Source organism: Ceratotherium simum, chromosome 25 (genome assembly GCF_057802395.1).
Source record: "Ceratotherium simum simum isolate JZ-2026a chromosome 25, ASM5780239v1, whole genome shotgun sequence".
NCBI classification, from domain to species: domain Eukaryota; kingdom Metazoa; phylum Chordata; class Mammalia; order Perissodactyla; family Rhinocerotidae; genus Ceratotherium; species Ceratotherium simum.
The window spans coordinates 40,370,905-40,394,858 of NC_141924.1; the positions used below are offsets into that span (position 1 = coordinate 40,370,905).

At 35.2% G+C, this 23,954-nt stretch overlaps 1 protein-coding gene across 5 annotated transcripts in view; it reads left to right on the top strand.

The window, feature by feature from the left end:
- The window catches only part of PPP1R12A (protein phosphatase 1 regulatory subunit 12A), a 144,023-nt gene extending 129,524 nt beyond the window's left edge, over window positions 1–14,499 (top strand). For 2 of the 5 annotated variants that reach the window (XM_004417898.3, XM_004417901.3), the window contains 5 exons: window positions 320–455; window positions 2,385–2,489; window positions 6,490–6,537; window positions 9,507–9,557; window positions 12,068–14,499. In XM_004417898.3, the coding sequence (XP_004417955.1) occupies window positions 320–455; window positions 2,385–2,489; window positions 6,490–6,537; window positions 9,507–9,557; window positions 12,068–12,154 (427 nt within the window). In that variant the 3' untranslated portion in view covers window positions 12,155–14,499. Of the gene's footprint in view, window positions 1–319; window positions 456–2,384; window positions 2,490–6,489; window positions 6,538–9,506; window positions 9,558–10,422; window positions 10,573–12,067 lie in introns of those variants that run through there. The other 3 variants (XM_014795780.2, XM_087449143.1, XM_087449142.1) reach the window with 3 other exon arrangements.
- Window positions 14,500–23,954: the final 9,455 nt, after the last annotated feature.

Genomic DNA, 23,954 nt, shown 5'->3' on the forward strand with positions numbered 1-23,954 from the left:
TTGTAAGCCATATTCTGATTTCAGAGATGTTAAAATGTGAAAAAATATGTACAATTTAAAAATGTTGAAATAATTTATCATGATGTGAAACCACTTTTGACTTTTGGATATAGAAATATTGAATCCCTTCCTCAAATAATGGTAATGAGTGGTATTAAAAATAATTTCCCATTTATTATATATCACAAAAGTTGATTAAATAACAGGAGGGAATGTTATCTACTATTTTTGGAATATCAAGTTAATATATACTAGGATGCATGCTAATGTAAGTTGTGAAAGCCTATAATAGACTTTGACTTGAACTCATCTTTTAAAGATATGAAACCAGTTCCACATCAGCTAGTGATCGGTATGATTCCTTGCTGGGTCGCTCTGGATCATACAGTTACTTAGAAGAAAGAAAACCTTACAGTAGCAGGCTAGAAAAGGATGACTCAACTGACTTTAAAAAGGTACTTGGGTTATTTAGTTATATTTAATTAACAGTAATCTTTTTGTTTGATATTTATGTTTGAATATTATTCCTAGAAACTCATAATGAAATAAGTATCTTGAAATAACTTACTTTAATTTTCAGTTTTGGGCAGTTAATAGTAAGTAGAATATAAACAGCTATTTGTTTGTTTGTTTTTTAAAGGAAAGGGGAAAGTACCCAGGACTTTATTTCACGTATAAGTATCTCAGGCCAGTGCTGTCATACTGTGATTGAACTGAAAAGGGACACTGAGTAGGTGGGGGGGAAGAGGGGTGTGTGTGCATATGCACACACACGCTTTTCTTTATCTATTTGTAGATAGGAAGAAGCCAAACAAAGAATACGGCTTTTGCTGGGAGAATAAAGTTTTTCCTAGGTAACTGAAAAACTTGTGATAGCTAAAGTACTGCGAAGGATTATCTTGGAAACTCAATCTAGGATTCTGACTATCATGATTCTTCATATTATGAGATTAGAATAAACCTGATGAAGTTTATTGGAGAAAAAGAAGGCTTGTGGTATTTGTACATGTCTCCAGGTATTTGACAGCTAACTCACTTGCTTATAAGCCAAATCAGCAAGAGAAGGAAAGTAGGAGGGTCAGTTTACTTTATGAATAAGATTCAGTCATTCATTCAGCAAAGAACTGAACACTGAACTGTGCTAAATAGTGAGCTTCTACTTAGGGGCAGTGCCGATAAGAAATGTTGTCCTGCTCTTGTGAGCATCTTCCATATAGTGAGAGAGAAAGACATTATCATACATATAGTGAGAGAGAAAGACATTATCATACAATCATACTAATGAATGTATAATTTAAAAATTGAAACAATTATCCTGAAGTAAAGAAACAGTTTTATAAAAATGTGTAACAAAAGAAAGTGACAGGGCCTGAGGATGGATTTCCTAAGGAAGTGAAGCTTCAGCCAAGAATAGAAGAATGATTAGTAACTAACTGGCAGGCATGGGAGAAAAAAGTGTTCCAGATGGAATGAACTGCAAGCACATAGACCTGGTGGTGGAAGGGTACGTGACGCATCAAAGTAATTAAATTTTCAGTATGGTTGGTAGAACGGAGGAGATGGTGGTGTGAGATTGCAGCTAGATGTGTAGGCTGGGACCAGACCATACAATGCCTTGCAGGCTATTTTAAGGATATCCTTATACTGAGAACATTGCGAAGCTGTTCAAGGGCTTTTAACGTGTGAGGGTTAATGAAATGGTTGACATATGAAAATTATGAGATTGTCATTTTGAAAGGTTAACTCTTGCTGCTATGTGTAAAACCAGAGGGAGGTCAAGAGAACAATTCTGATATTAGAATAGTCCAGATGAGAGATGATGGTAGCCATCTATGAGGGTGGTAGTAGAGATGAGGGAAAAAGAAGTAGTAGATTCAAGTGGTATGAAAGTGTTAAAGAAATATTTCACTTTCCTTTTAACTTTAATAAAAATAATACAAGTATAATGGGAAATGCAACTGATACTCCATCTCAGTGTCAGGAATTCAAGAGGGAATGATAGAGAGAAAAACACACAGACTCTGAATAAAGATCACAGTGGCTCCTTAGCTCCAGCTATAGTTGCTGTGCAGATATGTGGTCCCTCTTCATCAGATAACTGAAATTTTTTTAATGGAAAGTGGAAAGTCAGATTTCTCAGTGAAGTCTTAGATTGTAAATACTGGAACTAGGTTTTAAGTGTTTATGTGAGACAAACACACCTGCATAACCCAAAATTTCTGCCTTGCAACCGTAAAGCATTAAAATATATTTTTAATGCATCCTTTAATAGCTCATATGTTACATTAATCTTTCTGTTTTAATATTGCAAAATAATTAATAGGAAATCTTAAAATATTAGGAAAGCAGAAAAGTAATTTGTTCTTCTCCCATAATTTTTATAGCTTTATGAACAAATTCTAGCTGAAAATGAAAAGCTGAAAGCACAGCTACATGATACAAATATGGAACTGACAGATCTTAAATTGCAATTGGAAAAGGCCACCCAGGTTTGTACCTTTTTCTCTTTGGTACTCAAAAAGAAATGGTTGTGATTTATACTGTCTAAGAAATTGCATTGAAATGTTCTCTCGTGTTCTAAACATAAGTTGGGTTACTGATAATAGCTTATTAATAATAAGGAGTCAAGATAATACAGTTTACTGATAACTTCATTTATTTTTTTCTAAAGTAAGTTAAAAATATAGAAATATAGCCTTATAGTGGAAAGTTGAAATATTTTTCAGCCTTTTAATACCTATGTTGTGGTACATGAAGGATATAAAAGCTTATTTCCAGCATACCAAACTTAGCAAGACATTAAAAGCATCTATTCATAATCTTCTTAAAGCCATAAAATTGCTTTATAATAATTTTTACTCATTATGAATATTTCTTATTCAAAAAAAGTGATTTGCTATAGTAATGCTGGCAGTAGATAATTTTAGTCATAACTCCTTTTACCTTCCTTCTATACAACAGCTTAGAGGAGACAATTTTAGACAAGAAAATTGGGATAGCCATGTAGAACTTGCAACCTTGTACGTATAATCTAGGATGCGTATGATCTAGAAATTGTTTCCCAAACTCTTTTTCCATGGAACACTAGTTCTGGAAGATAGTGATAGGCACATTCCCTCCTCCTTCTCCCCCTGACCCCTTTCAAGAAAAAAAAAAAAACTTTATGACCCAAGAAACTTGGGAAATACTATATATTCTACATCTTGGAGATTTTACAGGGTCTATTTATATGTTAAAGGCTCTCAGGGGTCCTGTAATTTTTAAGGAAACAAACTTGTTTAATTTTAACATGAGAACTTTCTAGCGTAAACACATTCCTGCAGTACAACTCTTGGAATCCAGTTTGAAAGCACCGATCTAAAATAGTATCTCTGATTCTATAAATGAGACTGCATACTTTCTTTGGCCATTCTTTCACACTCATCTTTTTCACAATTGTTAAATTAATTCTGTGTGTTGAACTTACACTTGTTACCAGGTCCCTTTTTGTTGTTGTTAACCACTGTTATGTTGTGAAGCAATTATCTATGCACAAAGGAGACTGTGCTATAATTCCAGGGGTCGCACTAACCGTATGAGGTTATGAAGGCTCTTCAGATTGCATCAGTTGGTGTGGATTTACAATCAAGATACACAGAGGAGTAAGGCAAAACAAAAACACCTTTCATAGCAAGGTGTCATAAAGACTTGGAATGTCACACAAATTAAAACTTGCTGGCTTACACTTAGATTTATGGTAAGCTGCAATGTCATTATTCTTCAGGTTGCATTAGTAGCTTAATGAGCCTCCACACAAAAATATCGTAACTAGTTCTCTGAAAATAGCTTCAGCTCCAGAGATTTGGTCATAATGTTTTCTAAATAAAAATGTCTACTGCTTCCGACTGTAGTGTTCTGTCATTATGGTGACTCGGCGTATCTATATTTCCACTACTTACTGCTTTCTCTGTGTTTCTCTGCTCTTCTGTCTATTCTTTTGTCATCTAATTCTTCCTGTGTGTCTCCTTCAAACTCCTGCTTTCTCTGTGTTTCTCTGCTCTTCTGTCTACTCTTGTCATCTAATTCTTCCTATATGTCTCATTTAAATTCCACAAGAGAGAGGAACTGACAGAATTAGCCAGTTATTATCAGTATGGAGAAGTCTGGTTAGTACTCATGGTCCTGTTAGTGACCATTTCATAAAACACTGGACAGTATATAGCAAGCTGCCTTTGGGTCATGTACCAGTTTCTGATCCTATCAACTGTGGCCAGAGAAACAAGTCACTGGATTAAAAAGTATGACAGCTTCTGAATATCATGCCCAGTATACTAAATTAATAATGAGAAGCATAATTCAGAATATAAGATATTGAGTAAATATTCAAAGTTAATGTCTTAGTTGGAAAAACTGTGTCAATGTTATCTTAAAAATTTAGGGATACATGTAAAAGTAAAACTGATTAACATTAAACTTTTTATTCAACTTCAGAGTATTTATCCAAGCATTTAAGTCTATAGTGAATCTTTCCACCTGATTTTTTTTTTTAGCATGACTTCCATCACTATTCATGAACATTCATAGTGGTGGCAGTTTTGATAGTCTCATGGAATTTTTCCAAGGGAACTGTTATCCTATTAAGAATTAATCTTGAAGTTTAGGTCTATTTGCTAGTATTTATCGAAGGGAATCAAATCCTTGAATTCTGCCTTAGCCCAGCCACCCTCCTTCCTGTACAGTCTCCAAAGGAGAAAAATAGGATAATTTACCAGAAACTGGTTTGATGAATAATCATTTTGTCAAATGTCAATTCACCAGGCTTACTAATTGTGATCTTAACAGCTTTAACCAGAGTATTTGCCAAAAATATTAACTAAAGTTGATCTTTTGACCTAAGAAATTGGCAGATGAATCATAAAATTGCTAAAATATTCCTATATGAAAAAAAAATCCCCAATGAAATGCTGATTTTCCATCTAAAATTTTATAAATTTATATGTGATGGCATTGTTCCAGCTATTTCTCATTTCTTTCAGGGGCTTTTGAATGTCATTTTTAAATTTTTCAGCTTTAAGCGTTTTTAGGATTCATTTGCAGATTCTCAAGTGGCATATTAGCATTTGTTTTATGTTTCTAGCAATTGACATATAAATGTAAATTTAACAACATCAAAAAGAAATCAGAATTAGCTTAAGCAGTCTTATCACATTTGAAATTCTGAATTTGATTTCTAACAATAAGCAATTGGAATATATCAACTTATATTTTTCCAGAAAGAGTAAGCACAAAAGTGTAAAACCATTTAAAACAAAAGAGAAAAGGGTACCTGGCCAAATTCTTATATACCATAATCATAGAAAAGAAATTGTGAAAAAAATGATCAAAAAGTAACTTGGTTACAAGTCCTGATGATACTAAAACAGAAATGCTAAAAAGGTTGACAGAGAGGAAATTATAAAAAGAAATGCTTTTTAAATTACCACATTAAGCAGTGAAGTTGTGCTTAATCGGTGATGAAATATATATATATATATATATTTAAGTATATTTTGTGGTTCTTAGTCATAAAAGAGCATTCTCGTTAAAGTTGTCGAAAAACATTTTTGGTAAAGTGGTTATTCAGCAAATTGGCTTTTGGAGAATGAGCTATTTGATTAATTCGTTTTCAGCAAATTGACCAGGATTCCAAAGGGGGATATATGTACAGAGGTCATTGTAAATAGAACTAAGATACCATTTGTTTTTAACGGGGCGTGTACTCAGTATCCATATGCAGAGCTCTCTGGTATTGGGTGCAACATGTAGCTTAAAATCCCAAGGATCCTTTCCATGCCCCAAATCTCAGGATTTTATCCACTTTGAGTTGGTCTCATAGTACAGGAAGCAGAAAAAATGAGAGACCTGAGCTCACCAGGGGAAGAAAATCTGTATAGCTGGGATTTCTTATAAGTGACAATGGGTATGAACCTTCTTACCAATTTTGGACCATGGATGATTGGAAGAGAAAACTGTAGAGGGAGAGTGAGCAAGACTAAGATAGCTGTGAGAGAGGACAAAAAGACCAGTTTACTGGTCTGGCTGCATGGATACAGAGTCACTCGACCTGGTCAAAACTACATTTCAGTCAGGGTCCTAGAATCTGACCATTCAGATAAGCCGCTCCTCCTGGTGGCATAGGAGAGGAGAGGGCTGGGGCATGGGAGGGAAAACTAGGATGTTTTGGGTTTTGTTCCACAGTACACACCCATCCTTACCCTCAGCTAAACTGTGTAAAAACCTGAGGAAAAGTGATATATAGACCATGAGAGGTGTGGAGACCATTCTATTTCTAAGCATTCCTTTAACTCATTATTTCAGTACAAACCTTGCTTTCTATTTTCTTTACCCACACCTGTGTATTACTCCACCTGAATAGTGTGATTTTTTTTAACACCACTAGAGGAGAGTTACCCGGGTCCTCCCCATCTTTATTGCACTCACATCTCTTTTATATTTCAAACTTTCTTGCAGAGACAAGAAAGATTTGCTGATAGGTCACTATTGGAAATGGAAAAAAGGGTAGGTGTCCATTTTATTGAATAAGTAATCATTTTCCCCTTTATTGTTTTGTGCTAGCAATGGTAGATTTGTTTTCCTTGGTTTTGTTTTTATGGATGGTAGTTTTAATTAGTTTAAATTAATATTTATTAATTTAATTGTGAATGTTTTCTAGCTTAGCTTTTTTATAGAGTTCTGTGGGGTCTCTCTAGGTGTGAAATTGCCTTGTTAAACAAGACTTAATTTACCATGTTATTCTTTTAATGGATTAAAAAAACGTATCTTGCCTTGATTGTGAACTGTACACATTGTGATAGTGAATCTGATATTTTTGAAATGCCATTTATCACTCTTTGATTTTCTGTGATGATATACTTAAAAGTATTTTAATCATATACACATTTAGTTTAATTCTTTCCATTCTTGAAATAAAGTTTTTTAAAGATGCTGGGGACATCAAATTTTCAAATTCTCTTTAAAGTTTATTTACTTTTGAGTATAAATATTTAATTTAAGTAGGATATTTGAAACAAAAAAGTTGATTACAAGAAAATTCTTTTGCCATTTTATGTATTTCTACAATTTTTTATCTGGCTATGATATATTCACTTAATGTTTCTCCCCATTTATTATTATTATTGCTCAGAGGTCTGGCAGTGGCCATAGGAATAACTCTACAAGTTTAGACTGAGCAGTTGAGAACATATAAATGATCAAAAATTAAAGGAAAAGTGCTCAAAGAGTGTGTGTAGTGAAAGTGAGCAGTGGCTAGACTTGTAAGATTTCAGCCGGAGAAGAAATTACATCCTGAGTGGCTGTGATCTCTAGATCAAAGAATAAATAATCAGGAGCATTTGATATAAAAACGTTTTCTTCATTCCATTTTAGAAATAGCCAATTTACCTTTTTGACCAAAAAGAGAGAGAGAAATGGTAAAAAATACAGAATATGTAAATAAACAAATACAGTCTGTTAATGTGTGTGTCATTTACTAAATTGTACCTTGTAATAACTATTAGTTTTATTATGATTTCAGCAAATTTTAAAAATTATTGTTCTGAGCCATTTAAAGAACTATTGCTATAACTAGCAATTGCTAAAAATTTAGAATCACTTATTTTATTAAATTTAATGTTGTTATATCCTTTCACAATATAACTATTATTGAATTTTATATCCAAGATATGCAGAAATAGTAAAAATTACTTCTCTATTATCCGTACTAATGGTTGAGATGAAATACATAAATAGCAGAATATACTTAATCAAAATATTATTTAATCAAAATATTATTTATTTTTGAGACAGTTACATTTTTGAAAAATACTTAATTTTTCTTGTGAAAGTAATATATATTTATTACAAAAATTTTTACAAAAGGTGAAAATAAAATCATCCATACTTCTGTCATGCAGAGATAACTGATATTTTGATGTCTATCCTTTTTTTATGGAGGCTTATGCACACAATACACACGTTCATATTCTGGCACTCTCACCCCACCTTCTTGTTCTGCCTGTCAAATGCAGATAAATTTCAAAATAGCTAATCCACTCTCAATTTAACAGACGTTGGTAATAATAGTATTAATAATAGCTGCTAACATTTATTCAGCACTCTCTTATATACCAGGCAGGCACTGAGCTAAGCACTTTACATGCGTTTTCTCTTAACTGTATTTTTTATGTTAATAAATTTACTTGTCAAACATAGGAAATTGCCTGCAACTTTACTCTTGTCAATTTGTCAACAAGACAATTTGGTGTAATGTTTTTGTCTTGCTTTACCACTAACTAGTTAAAATCTTAAAGGCACCTAATAAAATTGAGGATGATGGGGAGGTTACCTATCAGTTGTAGGAAATATGCTATTTCTGATATTTCACAAAGTTATGAGGATCAAATATGACACTGTATGTCCTAGTATTTTGAGAAGTACAATTGTTTTTATAAATTTGTATTATTAACTAATAATACTGGTCATAGAAAATAACATTTTCGTGTATGTAATACTATTTAAACATGCTGATACTAGAATAACATGGTACTTATAAGACTATGAGTAGGATTCCATCTATTTTTTAAAATCCCATACCCTAAAAATATTAACATTTACAGTAAATGTACTGCTTTACTAAATATCAACATTAATTAATTATCTGGGAAAGAATGTATTGGAAACAGTTTCAGTGTGATTAAACTAAATTTAAATGGTTTGTATCTGAAAGGTGACCGGCAAGAGTCAGTATCTTCTGGGCGGTATGACCTAACCAAAGTTTTACAGCACGTTAATTACTGCTGCTTGCTTTTGCATAACACCCTAGAATGCTTTTTTAGGGGAGAATAAAACAGTACACTGCAGTAATGTATTGTATGTTGCCTTTGGCTGTCACTCTTTGAAATGAGGGAGTATAAAATAAATGCTGCAGTTGCTGCCTCATTAGATTCACTGCATTAATGCTACACACCGTGTCAACCTATATACCAAGCTATAAAATCGATTGGATAAATAATGGTTAGCAAACATTGTGGGTGGAGGAAATGAACTTCTCTTAGTTCTTTTTGAAACTTTGAAGTACACATATTTTAGGCACATTTGCTTCTTGCTTTTCTGCTTCTATCACTGTAGAATAATTGCATCTTTGTGTGAGTTTTTTTTTCTTTTCTTATTATACACTCCTCAGTCTTGAGTATTAGTTTACTCTATCCCAAAGTTTTATGTGAACTGAAAAAATAGTTTGAACATGTTATGTATCGTCTTCCCAGAAAGTCAAAGTTTTAAAGAGAGAGCTTATAGAAAGTAATAAAAATAATTTCATATTATTTCTCTCAAATTTTGGAAAGCTCTTTATCCATCACTGGCATCACATCTCTTTCTACACTGCTCCTGATTTGATTTTTGATTCTAAAGTGTCACTATTTCACAATTTAGAAGAAAATTTTAGAATATAATAATTATGTAATTAATATTGGTACCTTAAATTTCTATAGGAACGAAGAGCTCTAGAAAGAAGAATATCTGAAATGGAAGAAGAACTCAAAGTAAGTAAACCATGCTACTTATGAGAAAGAATGCCGTCTATGAACTCAAATTTGACAGTACTGTTATAGACACTATGTTTACATTAATTATTCTCAAAGCTGATTATGTGGTTTGTGAATTATCTCTATCTTGTGCTCCTCTTTCTTCCTAAATCCAGGTTTTAGGTGAGCTAGGAGAGTACTTGAAAGGCACATCTTTTTGTTAATCAATTTTTATGGCACTTTTGGTATTCAGGTATAGAAGAAATTAGACAATAATGACAAGATTTGGGATTTGTTATTTCTTCACATTTCATGTACTCTTTTTCTTGGAGAGTAAATGGTGGAGGAGGGGATCAATATACAAAATGTCTTTTGAAAATAAAGGACATTAGAGTAGTGGACAGGCAGAGCTATATTTTATCGAACTCTGCGTTTACCTGTGGAAATAACTATTTGTTTTGAATGTTGGCCAGGAACGCTCTTTGCAGGAAAAAAAAATAGCATAGTTAATTGATTACCTCTCATCACATTGTCTTGCATAAAATATCTCTATCACATGAATTAACGCACTAATACATAGGACATTGTGCCCATAGAATTAGAATATTGACTTAAATGTTTTAGTATTGAATTACTTGGTTTCCTATTAGAATGTTATTAAATGGCTTTGGAGACAAATTCTTTGGATTTTGTTTGCTTATGTATTTTGTTTGATATGCAACTTTGGGACTATACTGTTTACCTTTGTAAATCTCATGGAATATTCTTTTTAAGAGTCTTAATTTTTTTCTTCTTATATTCGTTATCTGTGATTCTTTATATTGTACTCTTTTCCATTTTCTTATTTTTTATTTTCTATTTCTTTATGTTCTGATTCCTGCAGAACCTGCACCAAATAAAGCAAATTCAAACTCTGAGAGAGTTAAATGAGCGACTGCTGACTGAGAATAGGGCCTTGACAAGAGTGGTAGCCAAGCGCTCAGGGTTCTGTAGGCAACTGCAGTCTGTGAACCTATAATTTATAGTTTCATCATTCTTCCTGGTAGAGCCAGGCAGGTGTTTTTGTATTAGTAAGCGTGTCTTGAGCTCACTTTTACAAATTAATGCCATTGTGTCTGGAGCTTATCATATAACTGTTTAATTATGCATGGCTTCTCAGAATGTTAGAAAGTGTCACTAATTGTATATTGTGACTGATAAACTACAATAAACTTAGGGAATGACTTAGGAATTTAAATAAAAGACTTGTCTGCACTTTTGCAAAGCTTGTGCACATTTTTGGCTCTGTAAGTATTTTAGGGATTAAAAATATGGCTATTATTTAAAACTCTTTATTCAAAAGAAAATGGAACATAAACAGTATAAAATGTATTTTACATGTTATATAATTAATATATGGTGAAACTTAAGATTAAGCATGCATTATCTGTTTTTCAAAATAATGTTATTTTCAGTCAGAACCATCTTAGTTAATATTCACTTAGTTCTCTATTACAGAGGTATCCTAATACATAAACTTCAGATTACTGTTTTTATATCCATACATTCTGAACACAGGTAAGAATTGATTGGTTCCACATAAAATTAAACTCTTCATAAAGATTTTGCTTAAGGTAGTTTTGCAAAGAGAAGTTTGAGAGAAAGCTGAGGAAAGAAGACTAAATATCTTAGAAAATATGTTTTAATGTCCAAAATGTAAGCTATTCCATTTCCTAGCAAATCTGGCAGAGCACATGTAATTTAAATCATTCTTAGTGGAAAATCCAGTTAACTTATAACATTTCCACCCCCTCCTTCAGTTTGTCTGTAAACAGAAAATTGATTTGCTTTGTTTTGAGGATGTGAAGGTGTGTTTTTCTATTTGCTTCAAATATTGGTTATTTTTTCTGGGCTTGGATATTTTCATAAATACAGACTTACTACTTTGGCTTACAAATTATTCTATACTATTCTAATAATAGTAATAATTGCCTTTTTTACCATTTAATCAGCACCTATCCTGGATCAGATGTTGTACTAGGCACTTAAACTTAGTACTATGGGTGAATCCTTTAAGGAATTTTAATATAGAATAAGTCTAACTCCTTTAGAACTTGTCCTAAACAAGCTGATTTTCTTATAGAATAATAGGAAGTATTATGGTTTGAGGTCTGACATAAATAAAGCAAAAGGCCTTGGTTTAGGTGCTGGCAGGAACTCCCTTTTAAGAGCCTACTCTAACAAAAATAGGCTTCATTTTCTTGGCTGTTCTAATATGGTGTGCTTGTGAGTCATAATATCAAGTGATTTATTACATTTTAATTGATAACTTTGGGAGAATAAACTTTTCATTCCATCATTTATTAAACTAATTAGCTTCACAAATCAGGATTTGTTTTTTTTCTTTCTTCTTGATATATGTTTTAGCCACTAGAAATATATATAACTGACAAAGCTTGTTCATGTGTCTTGTGAAAATATAACATTATCAAAAAAAATTTTATCTTTTTATTGAAGTAAAATTTTTTGTTCTATTTTTCCCCTCATAGATGTTACCAGACCTAAAAGCAGACAACCAGAGGCTAAAGGATGAAAATGGGGCCTTGATCAGAGTTATAAGCAAACTTTCCAAATAAAAAAAAGCAGCAAGTAATGGAATTGCACATGTTAGTAACCCAGTGGACCATAATTGACAGTCACTGGAAGCCTGGGAAGAATCCTCGGAGACTGTCATTTTTGGACATCCTGCCAAATGCCCTCTTATCTAGGAGTTTTGTTTTGTTTAATTATCTGGGTTTTTTTTTTTTTTTTTCTTGTATCAAGACCATTGTTTCATTTTAATGCAGCTGCTGAGAAGATTTTTTTTAATGACTGAGAAAACTTGTTTACAGCTCCAGCATATAAGGAAAGTGTTCAAGGCCAGATATGCCTCAGATATTTAACCAGTAAGCCTTAGTTGTACATAAATACTTTTGTGTCAACAAAAACTTTCAGCTCTCACAGAAGACAGTTATTCAACATTTTTTGATGTGCCACAGTTTCCAGTTTTTCGATATTTAATTTTTTTTGCTTTATATCTAAGTTTGGGTTTGTATTTTTTCCTTCTAACTCTTCATGTGGCAGACTTCCATGTTTTCACAGCTTTCTCCTTTACAGAAAAGAACACTTGCTCTTCTGAGATCATTGTCATGTATTAGGCTAATGCTGTGTTGTCTCCCACCTGGAACTGAATTGCTTGGTGGAACATTTGCTTTCACTGTTTGTGCAATATGCATTTATTTCTCATATGAATGCTTTAAAGTCAATTGAGATTAGATTCTTTTAAGTCCTATTTTCTGCCTTCATTCGTCACTTTTTTGTTTTTTGTTTGTTTTTTATTACTGTAGTATAAGATGTTAGATTCTGTAATCTTCACCTTCATTTTAGCAGGTACTGAGTGATGCTGTATATATAAATAAGTGTATTGTTTTGATTTGTAGACCACCACATGGCATGCTTGACTATTTTCTTAATTCAGATGTCTGTTAATGCAAAGTAGGCTACTCCATAATAGTGTTAAAAACAAAATTTGCTAACAATGTGATATAAAGACTTTAAAAATAACACACTATGTGGAGCCCTGTCTTTACAAAAGTCTTCTACTGTAAAGTGCTTTTACTTTTATTTTCAGTTTTTGTTTGATAGTATTCAACCATAATTAAAGTTGCATAAGATAATTGCTTCACATTTCACATACCTAATATTTATCTGAGTGCTGTCTAAAACTGTTGTGCTAGCCAAAGTAATGCTATGAAATCATTTGCAGACTTAACCCGTGAGTTAATGTTAAATGCACTGTTATTGCCATGTGAAGAGGCATTGACTTTGATACCACCATCATGTTCACACCATTTTATACATTTCAGTGGCCTTTTTTAAAAAAAAAAAAGCAAAACCAAGTACATAGTGAAGATGGCTTTTATTTGGACAAATAGCTTTTATATTTTCATTCAACCATGCAAAAAATACTATATCTTTCTGGCACATAACTGTCTCCTTAACCACTGAACAGTTCAGCCATTTGAATAAATTGTACATTGTAAAGCTTATAGTAGCTAATTGTATTATTGATTGTATTGTATACTATATTAAATGTGAATTTGTACCCCTTCATTTTAAAAGGTCATTGTGTTCTACTGCCTATTTTAGATTACTTTGGGGTTGGGAAAGGGTGTTTTGGTAAGCAGGATTTTAAGTCCTCTCTCTCTTGATTGGTTTTATGAAGATATAAGGTTATGCTCTTACTACCAAGCTCAGGATTCTTGATTTTTAAAGGTACAAGGATAGTTGTGGGAATTTTATTTTTGGTTATATTTGAACTGTATGAATGCTGGGTCTGAATATAGAGAATTTCCATGGTCTTATGTGGACATAAAATATACAGATAAATGATCAGTTTGAGTGGCTGCAACATGTTCTGGTTGCACAACAGTTAGGCATGCTAAGGATTATATTTGTGAAGTTTGGATGCCTGTGAAGAATGATTAAATACATGTTTCTAATATTTTAGTGTTTTGTATTTAGGTTATTTATTCTTTGTATCTAAAACTGAACAGCTACTGTGCTATATTGATTTTATTGGTAGTATTGAGCAGACCTTGTTTCTGCATGAAACTAGTTGCAAAACCCACTATTTTGGAAATAAAAATGTATTTTGACATATACAAATAAAATGAATAAAACTATTTTAAATGTGTGAACTTTTACTGAAGACATTTTAAATTTTGTTCTGAGATATTTAAATTCTGCATGGGTATTTTTTCACTAATTGCTTTAGTTGGATTCCAATTTGAATAATTTTTGAAATTGTAATATTGTGATAATTTGCACAACATTGTACATGCACATCTGTAAATGCAATCTTAATTGCCATATTTATGCAATCTGTGTATCAATTTGGACAAATGTTTATATATTTTACATAAAGCTCTCTGTATGCAGATTCTGAGAACTAGTTTTTTTCTGATAAGTGGGTAAATGATAATGACAACAGTGAATTTCAAGATAGTAGCTTTGTAGCGCAAAGTTTTATTTACATAAACATTTGTGGTTTCTAAATTAAACTTGTGCTTTTTCTTAGCTGCAAACATAGGCTTGGAAAAACATATAAAGATAATGTTCCATTGAAATGTAAAATACTAGATCATTCTCCAACCTAGATTTGTTCAAGGTTCAACCCCAATCTACTAATACGTCTGTAACTAGATAAGGGGCACTTTCATGGGAACTTAAATGGGAACTTTGGTAGAGGACTTGTAGTAAACCTGTGTTTAACTAAATTCACACAAGAATTGAATTCTTTTTCTTTCTACTTCTAATGCTTGCCCTATGTGTGCTCACAGAATGATAGATATTACTGTTGTTGTTTGTCTTTCATAAAAAAAGAATGTCACATGCAAATACTTCAAAGCCAAGTGAAAAGTAGCTATACAACTATCTGGGAGAGTATTCATATAGAAATAAAGTGGATATGCACTAATCCATTAGGCTACTTTATTCTTTTGCTTAAAGGTTTATTACCACTTAGTCCTTCCTGGCTAATCTGAAACAATCATGACTCCCATTGTCAGCGCTCACTGAGTCTGTTGTAAGAAGAAAATATCCAGAGGGCCAAATACTCTCAAGATTAGGCCGAGGTATTTCCCATAGGACGGAAAGGCCTTGTACGCTGTCCTTCACTTTGCCTTTGTAAGCAGAGTACAGAGCGAAGTCCACTCATGGTTATTACATCCGGTAGCTGTATCTTGCCGATGAAGCCTGTGGCTGCGCAGACGAAAGCTGGCGAGCAGTCTTTGCTGTGACGTGCCGTGTCTTCACCCTGTGGCCTCTGTGCATCTGAGCGTGCGTGTTCCACAGGCTAACGTACGCGTGAGAGCTGCTGTTCTAAAAGCATTGCGTACAGAATGAAATACTTGTTTCCCTGTTTCCTTTGTATCTAACGGACTAAACACATTTCTTGACTTGCATTTTGAAAAGGTTCTCTGGGGTCGAGTGCTGTGTAAACAACACAGTGCTCTTTCTCCTAGGTAAGTTGCAGAAAGAGTGTCCATGTTGCTGTTCCACGCCTACAAATGACTAGATCACAGAGTAAAAACATGGGTGTCAGAAGTTTAAGATTCTATAATAGGTGACATAAATGATTGTATCTTATTACTGTAACTTGAAATTTTATTACAAGTTTTCTAAAGTTTATTAGAAGTAAGCTTTTTTGAGCCAGGCTGTCCCAGCGTGTCACTGCTTAAATTCCAATAAACATACAGGTCACAAAAATTAACTGGATTTTCATTTTAAAAGGCCAAAGAAAAAGAAAAGGGGGAAAAGTTTGAAGAATGGGCAATTGTAGTAGATTCTGCCCTGAATAATATACAGTTGTAGTGCCTGTACTTTGTGTTTGCAGGTCTGGGAGAGGTAGTAGAAAGGAGACGTGCTTTCTCTCCCCTTCCTCACGCTTTCTTACAGGTCTGTTTTGATACAAGTGTGTTTCACTAGGATGTCTCATTTGACCCTTACAACAGACTGGGTAAATAAAGTCAATCTTCATTTTATAGGTGATAAAACTGAGATTTACAGATTATTAACTGGGTCAACATTTCAATCCTAGTACAAAACAGAGCTCTTAGTAAAATTTAATGGTGGTTGTCACTGTTTTTCCCAACTCCTAGTCCAAGACTTTTCCACTATATCCGTTAGTTTGATGGTTTATTTGCATGAAATTGCATGTTACCTGAGACTGTTTTATATGTTTAGGCTTAAAATAGCCAGCCTTGGTGGTCTAGTGGTTAAGATTCAGCGCCCTAACTGCCGTGGCCCTAGCTTCGTTTCCAGTCAGGGAACCACACTGCCCAACCGTCAGTTGTCACACTGGTGGTTGCTCTGATGCTGAAAGCTCCGCCACTGGGATTACACACACCAGCAGGGTCCCCCACGGTGGACAGCTGTCAACAGAGCTTCCAGACCAAGACTAGGAAGACAGACCTAGCCACCCACTTCTGAAAAATCAGCCACGAAAACCCTATGAACAGCAGCGACGCATCGTCTCCTGTAGTGCTGGAAGGGGAGACAATGGTGCGGAAAGACCAGGCAGGGTTCCGTTTGCTGTACACAGAGTCGCTAGGAGTCAGAATCGACTCCATGGCACGAACAATAGCAAAGGCTTAAAATACTTGATTATCTTTGCGCATGGCATTTCTTGGTTGTTCTTTTCTTCCACATTCTTTCTCTAATCCCACATCCTCACCCCCACACCCACTAAATTTTTCCTTCTCTCCTTAAAACCTATTATTACTAAACCACTTGGCAGTATAATGGGATTTTTTTTTAGATGAATGCTTTAATGCTCAAGCACCTAGTTGATTCCCTAGTGCAAATTCTAACTATGCCTGGTAGACCATCATAAGTGAGTAAGAGATTTTCACATACCTACATGCAAAAGACCTTCTTTTGCATTTTTCAAAAATAGATATTTTAGTTGGTGATTGAAGCTTAATTTCCAAGAACCTTTTTTATTCCCAAATAAGATAGGCAACATTGGTACGGTTTTAGCAGCAAATTTTTCTCCCCTAGTGAAAATGTATGGATTACCAATATATGAAACAGATAAAAGTTGTATTTACATAGATATGACCCCACACCAAAAGAAAGTACTCATTTAAAATAGGCCTCCATGAAGACAGCATGACAGCATTGTCTCACTGTATAATTCTTAGGACCAGAGCATTGCTGAGCAGGCGCACCTTACCTGCACTTGCTTTTACAATACATGTGCTAAACATGGGCTTTAGCAGTATACTAGTTTACGAGAGTGAATTTGTTCTGGCCTAACGAAAATCAAAGACAAGCACAGAGCAGGAGAAGCTCCACGCAAAAATGAGATAACGTGGCAGTGTAAGTTAGTGCATTAGTGCTCTCTGATGGTTTATACTTTTGCATGTGTCTATTATTACAATTTTTTTTAAATAGTAACAAGCTTTTTTTTTTTTTTTGAGGAAGATTGGCCCTAAGCTAACATCTGTTGCCAACCTTCCTCTTTTTCTTTTTTCTCCCCGAAGCCCCAGTACATAGTTGTATATCCTAGTTGTAGGTCCTTCTAGTTCTATGTGGGACGCCGCCTCAGCATGGCTTGATGAGTGGTGAGTAGGTCCACACCCAGGATCCAAACCGGCAAACCCCAGGCTGCCAAAGCAGAACACTCGAACTTAAACGCTACGCCACCAGGCCAGCCCATTTTTACAATTTTTAAGAAAGCATTTTAGCAGTCAAAATTTTGTAGGATCCATAGAGTACCTTCACAGAACCTACAGGATACTGATTTTTAAACATCACGTGGTAGAAAGAGCTTCGGATTCAATCAGACTTAAATGTAAATCTCAGCTGCACCACTAGGTAATTGTTTGACATTGGTCAAATTAACCAGTTGGGCTCAATTTCTTCAGCTAAATGACATATCTGTATAAAGTACCTTGAATAGTTCTTGCAGCTTAGTGGATAGATACTCAACAAATGCAATTATTGTATTATTACTTTGAAGAAATTAATAATTTGTAACTTTTAAAAGTACTAATTTGGGGCCGCCCGGTGATGCAGCAGTTAAGTGCACGAGCGCTGTGGCAGCCCGGGGTTCGCAGGTTCGGATCCCGGGCACGCACCAATGCACCGCTTGTTAAGCCGTGCTGTGGTGGCGTCCCATATAAAGTAGAGGAAGATGGGCACGGATGTTAGCCCAGGGCCAGTCTTCCTCAAGAAAAAAGGGGAGGATTGGCAACGGGTGTTAGCTCAGAGCTAGTCCTCCTCACAAAAAATTTAAAAAGTACTAATTTACTTTGGACATCATTTATTTTTGCTAGGATCATTTGACAAATGTCGATAATGTATTTCCAAATAATCTTGTAGTGTTAAAAAATTTAATAGTGTTGTTTCTTCTTAGAATATATTAAAGCAAAATTTTGGAATAATCTACCCAGTTACCATAAACACCTAAGTTTTTTTTTTTGTTTTTTTGTGTGTGTGTGTGAGGAGGACCAGCCCTGAGCTAACATCCAATGCCAATCCTCCTCTTTTTTGCTGTGGAAGACTGGCCCTGGGTTAACATCTGTGCCCATCTTCCTCTACTTTATATGGGACGCCCCACAGCATGGCTTAACAAGCGGTGCATTGGTGCACGCCTGGGATCCGAACCGGCGAACCCCAGGCCGCCGCAGCGGAGCACACGCGCTTAACCGCTTGGGCCACCGGGCCGGCCCCAACACCTAAGTTTTCACTCTGGGGTCAGTGAGGGAGAAAGATATAAGAGGTGGATTTCGGAGGACTTCCTTCAACCATTGGAAAGAAGGAGAAAGTATGCCTCTGTAACGAAGCCACATCTGTCCTACCAGATTGCAGGGACCCTGACTCTGCCCTTGTGAATCTAGTCCATTTATGGACCCCAGCTGCTGTTACCAAAGAGGGAGAAATAAGGGAAAGTGGCAGGGAGTTTATACGTGTGACATACAAAATGTGTTTGCCATAGAAGAGGCAAATGGTAAGTATGGGCTAGTAAATGTTTTAATTAATACTTATTGTGAATAATTGCTACTCATTTCTTGTTTTCATTAAAATGTATAGTTGTGGGAATGTCAGGATTATCACTAATTTTGGATGCTTTTAAAGTTTACATAATGCTCCTCGTAAAATATCCTGAGGTTATCTGGGCTGTTAATCAGCCTTCAGATCAGACTAACATTGCAACGTAATGATCTTCCACATAAAAAGTTTTATAATCTCTATTCTTTTGTCTGCAACTGAGAGTCCTGCTCATCTCATTCTTACTCCATGCTGGACTGCATGCACCTCCAGTGTCTAGTATTTGCTTTACTACAACCAATAGTAGGAAGACCAGAGGGGAAGGGAACTAAATTTTAGTATTTTCTGTGTACCAGACCCTACACACATCTTGGTTTTCTGATTTTAAAAAAAAAATTTTTTTAACTGTTTCCTTTATTTCACTTTGCTGTGTGCTCCTTGAAAGGACAAGGTCTTTTTCGTCTTTGTTCTCAGCAGTTAGCACAGTGCCTGGCACTTAGTAGGTGTTTACTGAATGTTTTTAAAAAGAAAGAGTAAAGCTGAATAATTAAATTGTGATATATACGTCTTGTGGAGGAAAAAATCTTGACTGGCGTCTAGATTTTTAAGAGAGTTTTTTAAGCTGTAAACATTCTGATTCCTGCAGACTTTGTCTCAGTCATTCAACAAGTTCTGGTTAGCGTTTAGATGCCAGACACTCCCCTACGTGGTGAGGGGAAAGCCAGAAGCAAAAAAGACAGAAATGCAGTCCCTGCCTTGTGGAGGTTACATTCCAATAGCGGAAAGGTTGAAAATAAGCAGTCACACTACTTGAGAAGATAGTAGGTACTATGGACAAAAGTAGAGCAGGATAAGAGATTTCAGGCATGAGACGAGAGCTAGTCAGAGAAGGCCTTACTGAGAAGGTAGCATTTGAGCCAAAACTGGGACAAGGGGAGGGTAAAAACTGGATATATATATCCGGGAGAACCTTTCCAGGCAGAGTGAACAACACAAGCAAAGGCCTTGAGGGGCAGGTGTTCTCGAGTGTTGGACAAACAGTGAGGTTATAGCCAAGCGAGCCGTAGAATAGTAAGAGAAGGTGAGAGAGGCAACAGAGCTGGATTAGGGACTTCGTTGAGACCTTTATTGACCACGTACTGTGTGCTAGACTTGCTCCTTCAAGAACCTTACTATATTTATCTATACCCTTTTCCCAAGAAGAATTTGTAGCTCCCTATATAAAAGCCACAAATACTATATAACTGTAAAATTACTTTTTTATAAGAGAAGAATCTCATTATAAATTGTGAATTGGAGATAATAATTATACTAGAAACCCTAGGCTAAGTTTCCTAAGGGGAAACATTTAATTAAATGTGAAACATTTGCTAAGACTCCTGACAGCCAAGTTAGAAATGGAAAAAATAAATTATTACAAACATCATTACTATATACAAGAAGCCCATCAGTTCACTGGGCAAAATAAACATTGTGAATCAATTCTCAGGAAAGAAGTTTTCTCATTGGTTTTACCATTGGTTTATATATCTAATATATACATTGTCCTCATCTGTCTCTACCTTTTTTTCTTTTGGTAGCATTTCTGTTCAGATGCTCATTTCTTATTTTTGCTTTCAAAAGCAAAATCTGGAATATAAAGTGTGCTTCCATAAATGTTAGGATGTGTTTTCACAAGGGATCAGAGTACTTGAATCCAAGTGTGCAGTGTTCACCGTCTTGTCCCTGGAATGTCCGAGGAATGGTTAGCTTACTCATTTCTCTATGTCAGTGGTTCTCAAACATGAATTACCTGGAGAGCTTGTTCAGACACAGTTTGGGCCCCACTCCTATCTCTAATTCAGTATGTAGGCACTGGGGTGAGAACAGTGAATTTGCATTTCTACCAAGTTCCTAGATAATGCTAATACTGCTGGTCCAGGGACCATATTTTGGGACCTACTGCGTTATAATATCAGTTGTCCATCTTCTGAATTGAAATAGAGAATTCAAAAGTAAAATCCCTTGTGAGAACCTAAAATGGAGCTATCTTATGTTAATAGTTAAGTGGAGATCATATAGATATCAAACCTCAAGTAACACCAAGCATAGTTTAAAAATAAAAGATCATGTGTCCAATCATACCACATATAACCTGGTTGGGGAAAAGGACACACGCAGACAGACTGAATCCAGTTTACCAGGAAATCAAATCAAAACACAAAAGGGTTTTTTTTCATGAGGCAAGCAACTTGACAACAGCCCCATACATTTGATTAGAAAAAGAATAACCAATCCCCTTACATTGCCTTTTTTCTGCTTGATAGAGAGAAGAAAAAGCCTAAAACTCCAGTTGTGGGGAAGCAAATGTCCTAAAACCTAGGTCTCTTGCAAGCTTAATGTAAATAGGGGAAGCCAACACAACTGCCTTCTTGCCTTTGAAGCCCAAGCTGCCTGCATTCGACACAGTGCATCAGAAACTGCACTGCATGCTCTAGGGACTCGACTACATCTAAAATATGCATCCATTTTTGCTATGTGGCTTAAGTGGCTAGATGTACCAGGGCTGCTACTTAGTATAGCTAAACTCCCTTGGACTAAGGGAAGATGTACTTAACCCGTTCCTATACATATATTTTAATCTATATCTGTAATTCTCAAGTTGTCGTCCTGGGACCAGAAGTATCAGCCTCAATTGGGGATTTGTTAAAAATGCAAATTCTTGGGTCCCACCCCAGACCTACCAAATCAGAAATAAAGATGGAGCCCAGCAGTCTTTTTCAACAAGCCCTCCAAGGAATTATAATGCAAGATAAATGTTGAGAACTACTGTCGTATAGGTTTCAAATCTAGATCACCTGGGCTGAAGTGAAATTAAGGGTTAAAAGAAAAAGATTCTCAAAGACTGTGTTAGTGAGGACTGAGAAATCTCTAGCTGTGTCAAGAGCATACTGCTGTTTCCACTCCCTCTGTCTGAAAAATACTAGGGAAAATTTTACTCTTGAAACTGGATTGGGGAGGTTCATAATCAGATCAATTAATCTGAAGTGGAGCAGATTCACCTCAAAGGAAGAGAGCATTCCCTTTAGTGGATCCCTACAAAAGGAACCCAGCAAGAGATCTTTGTGTGGTGGGAGATACGGTCATACAGTAAAACAACGAGTTTATTATTCTGTGCTTATCTAGTTACAAATAAAGTCCAGTCCACAAGAGCTCTCCTACCGCTGGGTGAGGTACAGGATCACTGAGAAAAACTGCCCCCTGAGACCAGAGATACAAAGTCTGGCTACATCTGAGGCTGAAGCAGGACCACAGAAAGCTCTTCTCGCTTCTCTCCTCCCACCCCACCCCTCAGCAAGCACCAAATAACAAGTACCAAGTAACAAGCAACAGAAGTGTTCTGTTGGGGAAGGGATAAGAGCATGGAGAGACCCACTCTGAGGCACAAATTTATAGTGAAGACTTAAAGGAAAAGCAGAATACTGAGAAAAAGTCTCTGGTAAACCAATTCCCACCCTAACCACAAGGTAAGTCCAGTAGAATTTAAAACATGGTATATGGAAGGTAAACATAGCAACAACAAAAAACAAACCAACCCATTTCCTAACTGTATTGACTCAACCCTCCACATGCCGAGAAAAAGAAGAGGTGTCATTTCCAGTAATAAATACCATTTACCTCAGTCTCTACAGATTATGTGCAGCAAGCAATCAATAAGCACAAGATACAGAAAAACAAAAAATCTTTTTTAAACCCATTGTCAAGAGACAAAGCAAACAACAGAACCAAATTTAGAGATGGCATGGATATTGGAACTATCAGATACAAAATCTAAAATCATTATGATTAATATGTTAGCCTGCAGTGGAAAAGGTGGGGAACACAAATGAACAGACAAGGAAGTTTAGCAGAGGTATAGAAGCTACAAAGATGTCAAATGCTCGTGGTGGAGTAAAACACCGCAGTAACAGATTACAAAGAATGCCTTCTAAAGACACATCAGATTTGACAGCCAAGGAAAGAAAGAATGAAGCTGAAGATAGGTCAATAGATATTCTTCAAACTGAAGCTCAAAAAGAAAAAAAAATGGAAACAATACAACACACAAGAGCTGTGGGACAATATCACATGGTCTAATATATGTATAAGTTGAATCCCAGGAGGAGAAGAGAGCGAAAATGGGGCAGAAGAAATGTTTGAAGAGAGAGTGGTCAAGAATTTTCCAAAATGGGTAAAACACATCAAACCACAGTGGAAAAAAGTTCTGAGAATGCCAAGAAAGATTAAAAAAGAAGAAAAAAAACCTAGATACAATATATTCGAACTGCTAAAAACCAAAGATAAAGAGAAAATCTTGTAGGCAATCAAAGGTGAAAAAAAAGACACATTATATACAGATCCAAGATGAGACTGACAGACTCCTCAGAAACAGCAAGCCAAACAACAGTGGCGTGACCTCTTTAAGACGCTGGAAGAAAAAAGGGCCAGTGGCTCTGAATGCTATGTACAGCAAAACTATCCTGGAAAAATGAAGGAAAAATGCTTTTTCAGACAAAAACTGGGGAAATTCAATAGATCTACACTACAAAAACAATGTTAAAGGAAATTCTTGAGGCAGAAAGAATAGGATATCTGGCAGTAATTTGGATCTCCACAGAGAAATGAGGATTTGAGAAAGTGCTTAAAATGTAGTGTAAATATAAAGGACATTTTTCTTTTACTTAATAGCTCTTAAAATAATTGATTAAATAAAAAATAGGAACAATATATTGAGGGTTTATCACATATTAAAAGTAAAATGTACTTCCAAAAGATGGGAGGGAAGAATTGAGAGCATATCGTTGTAAAATTCTTAAACTA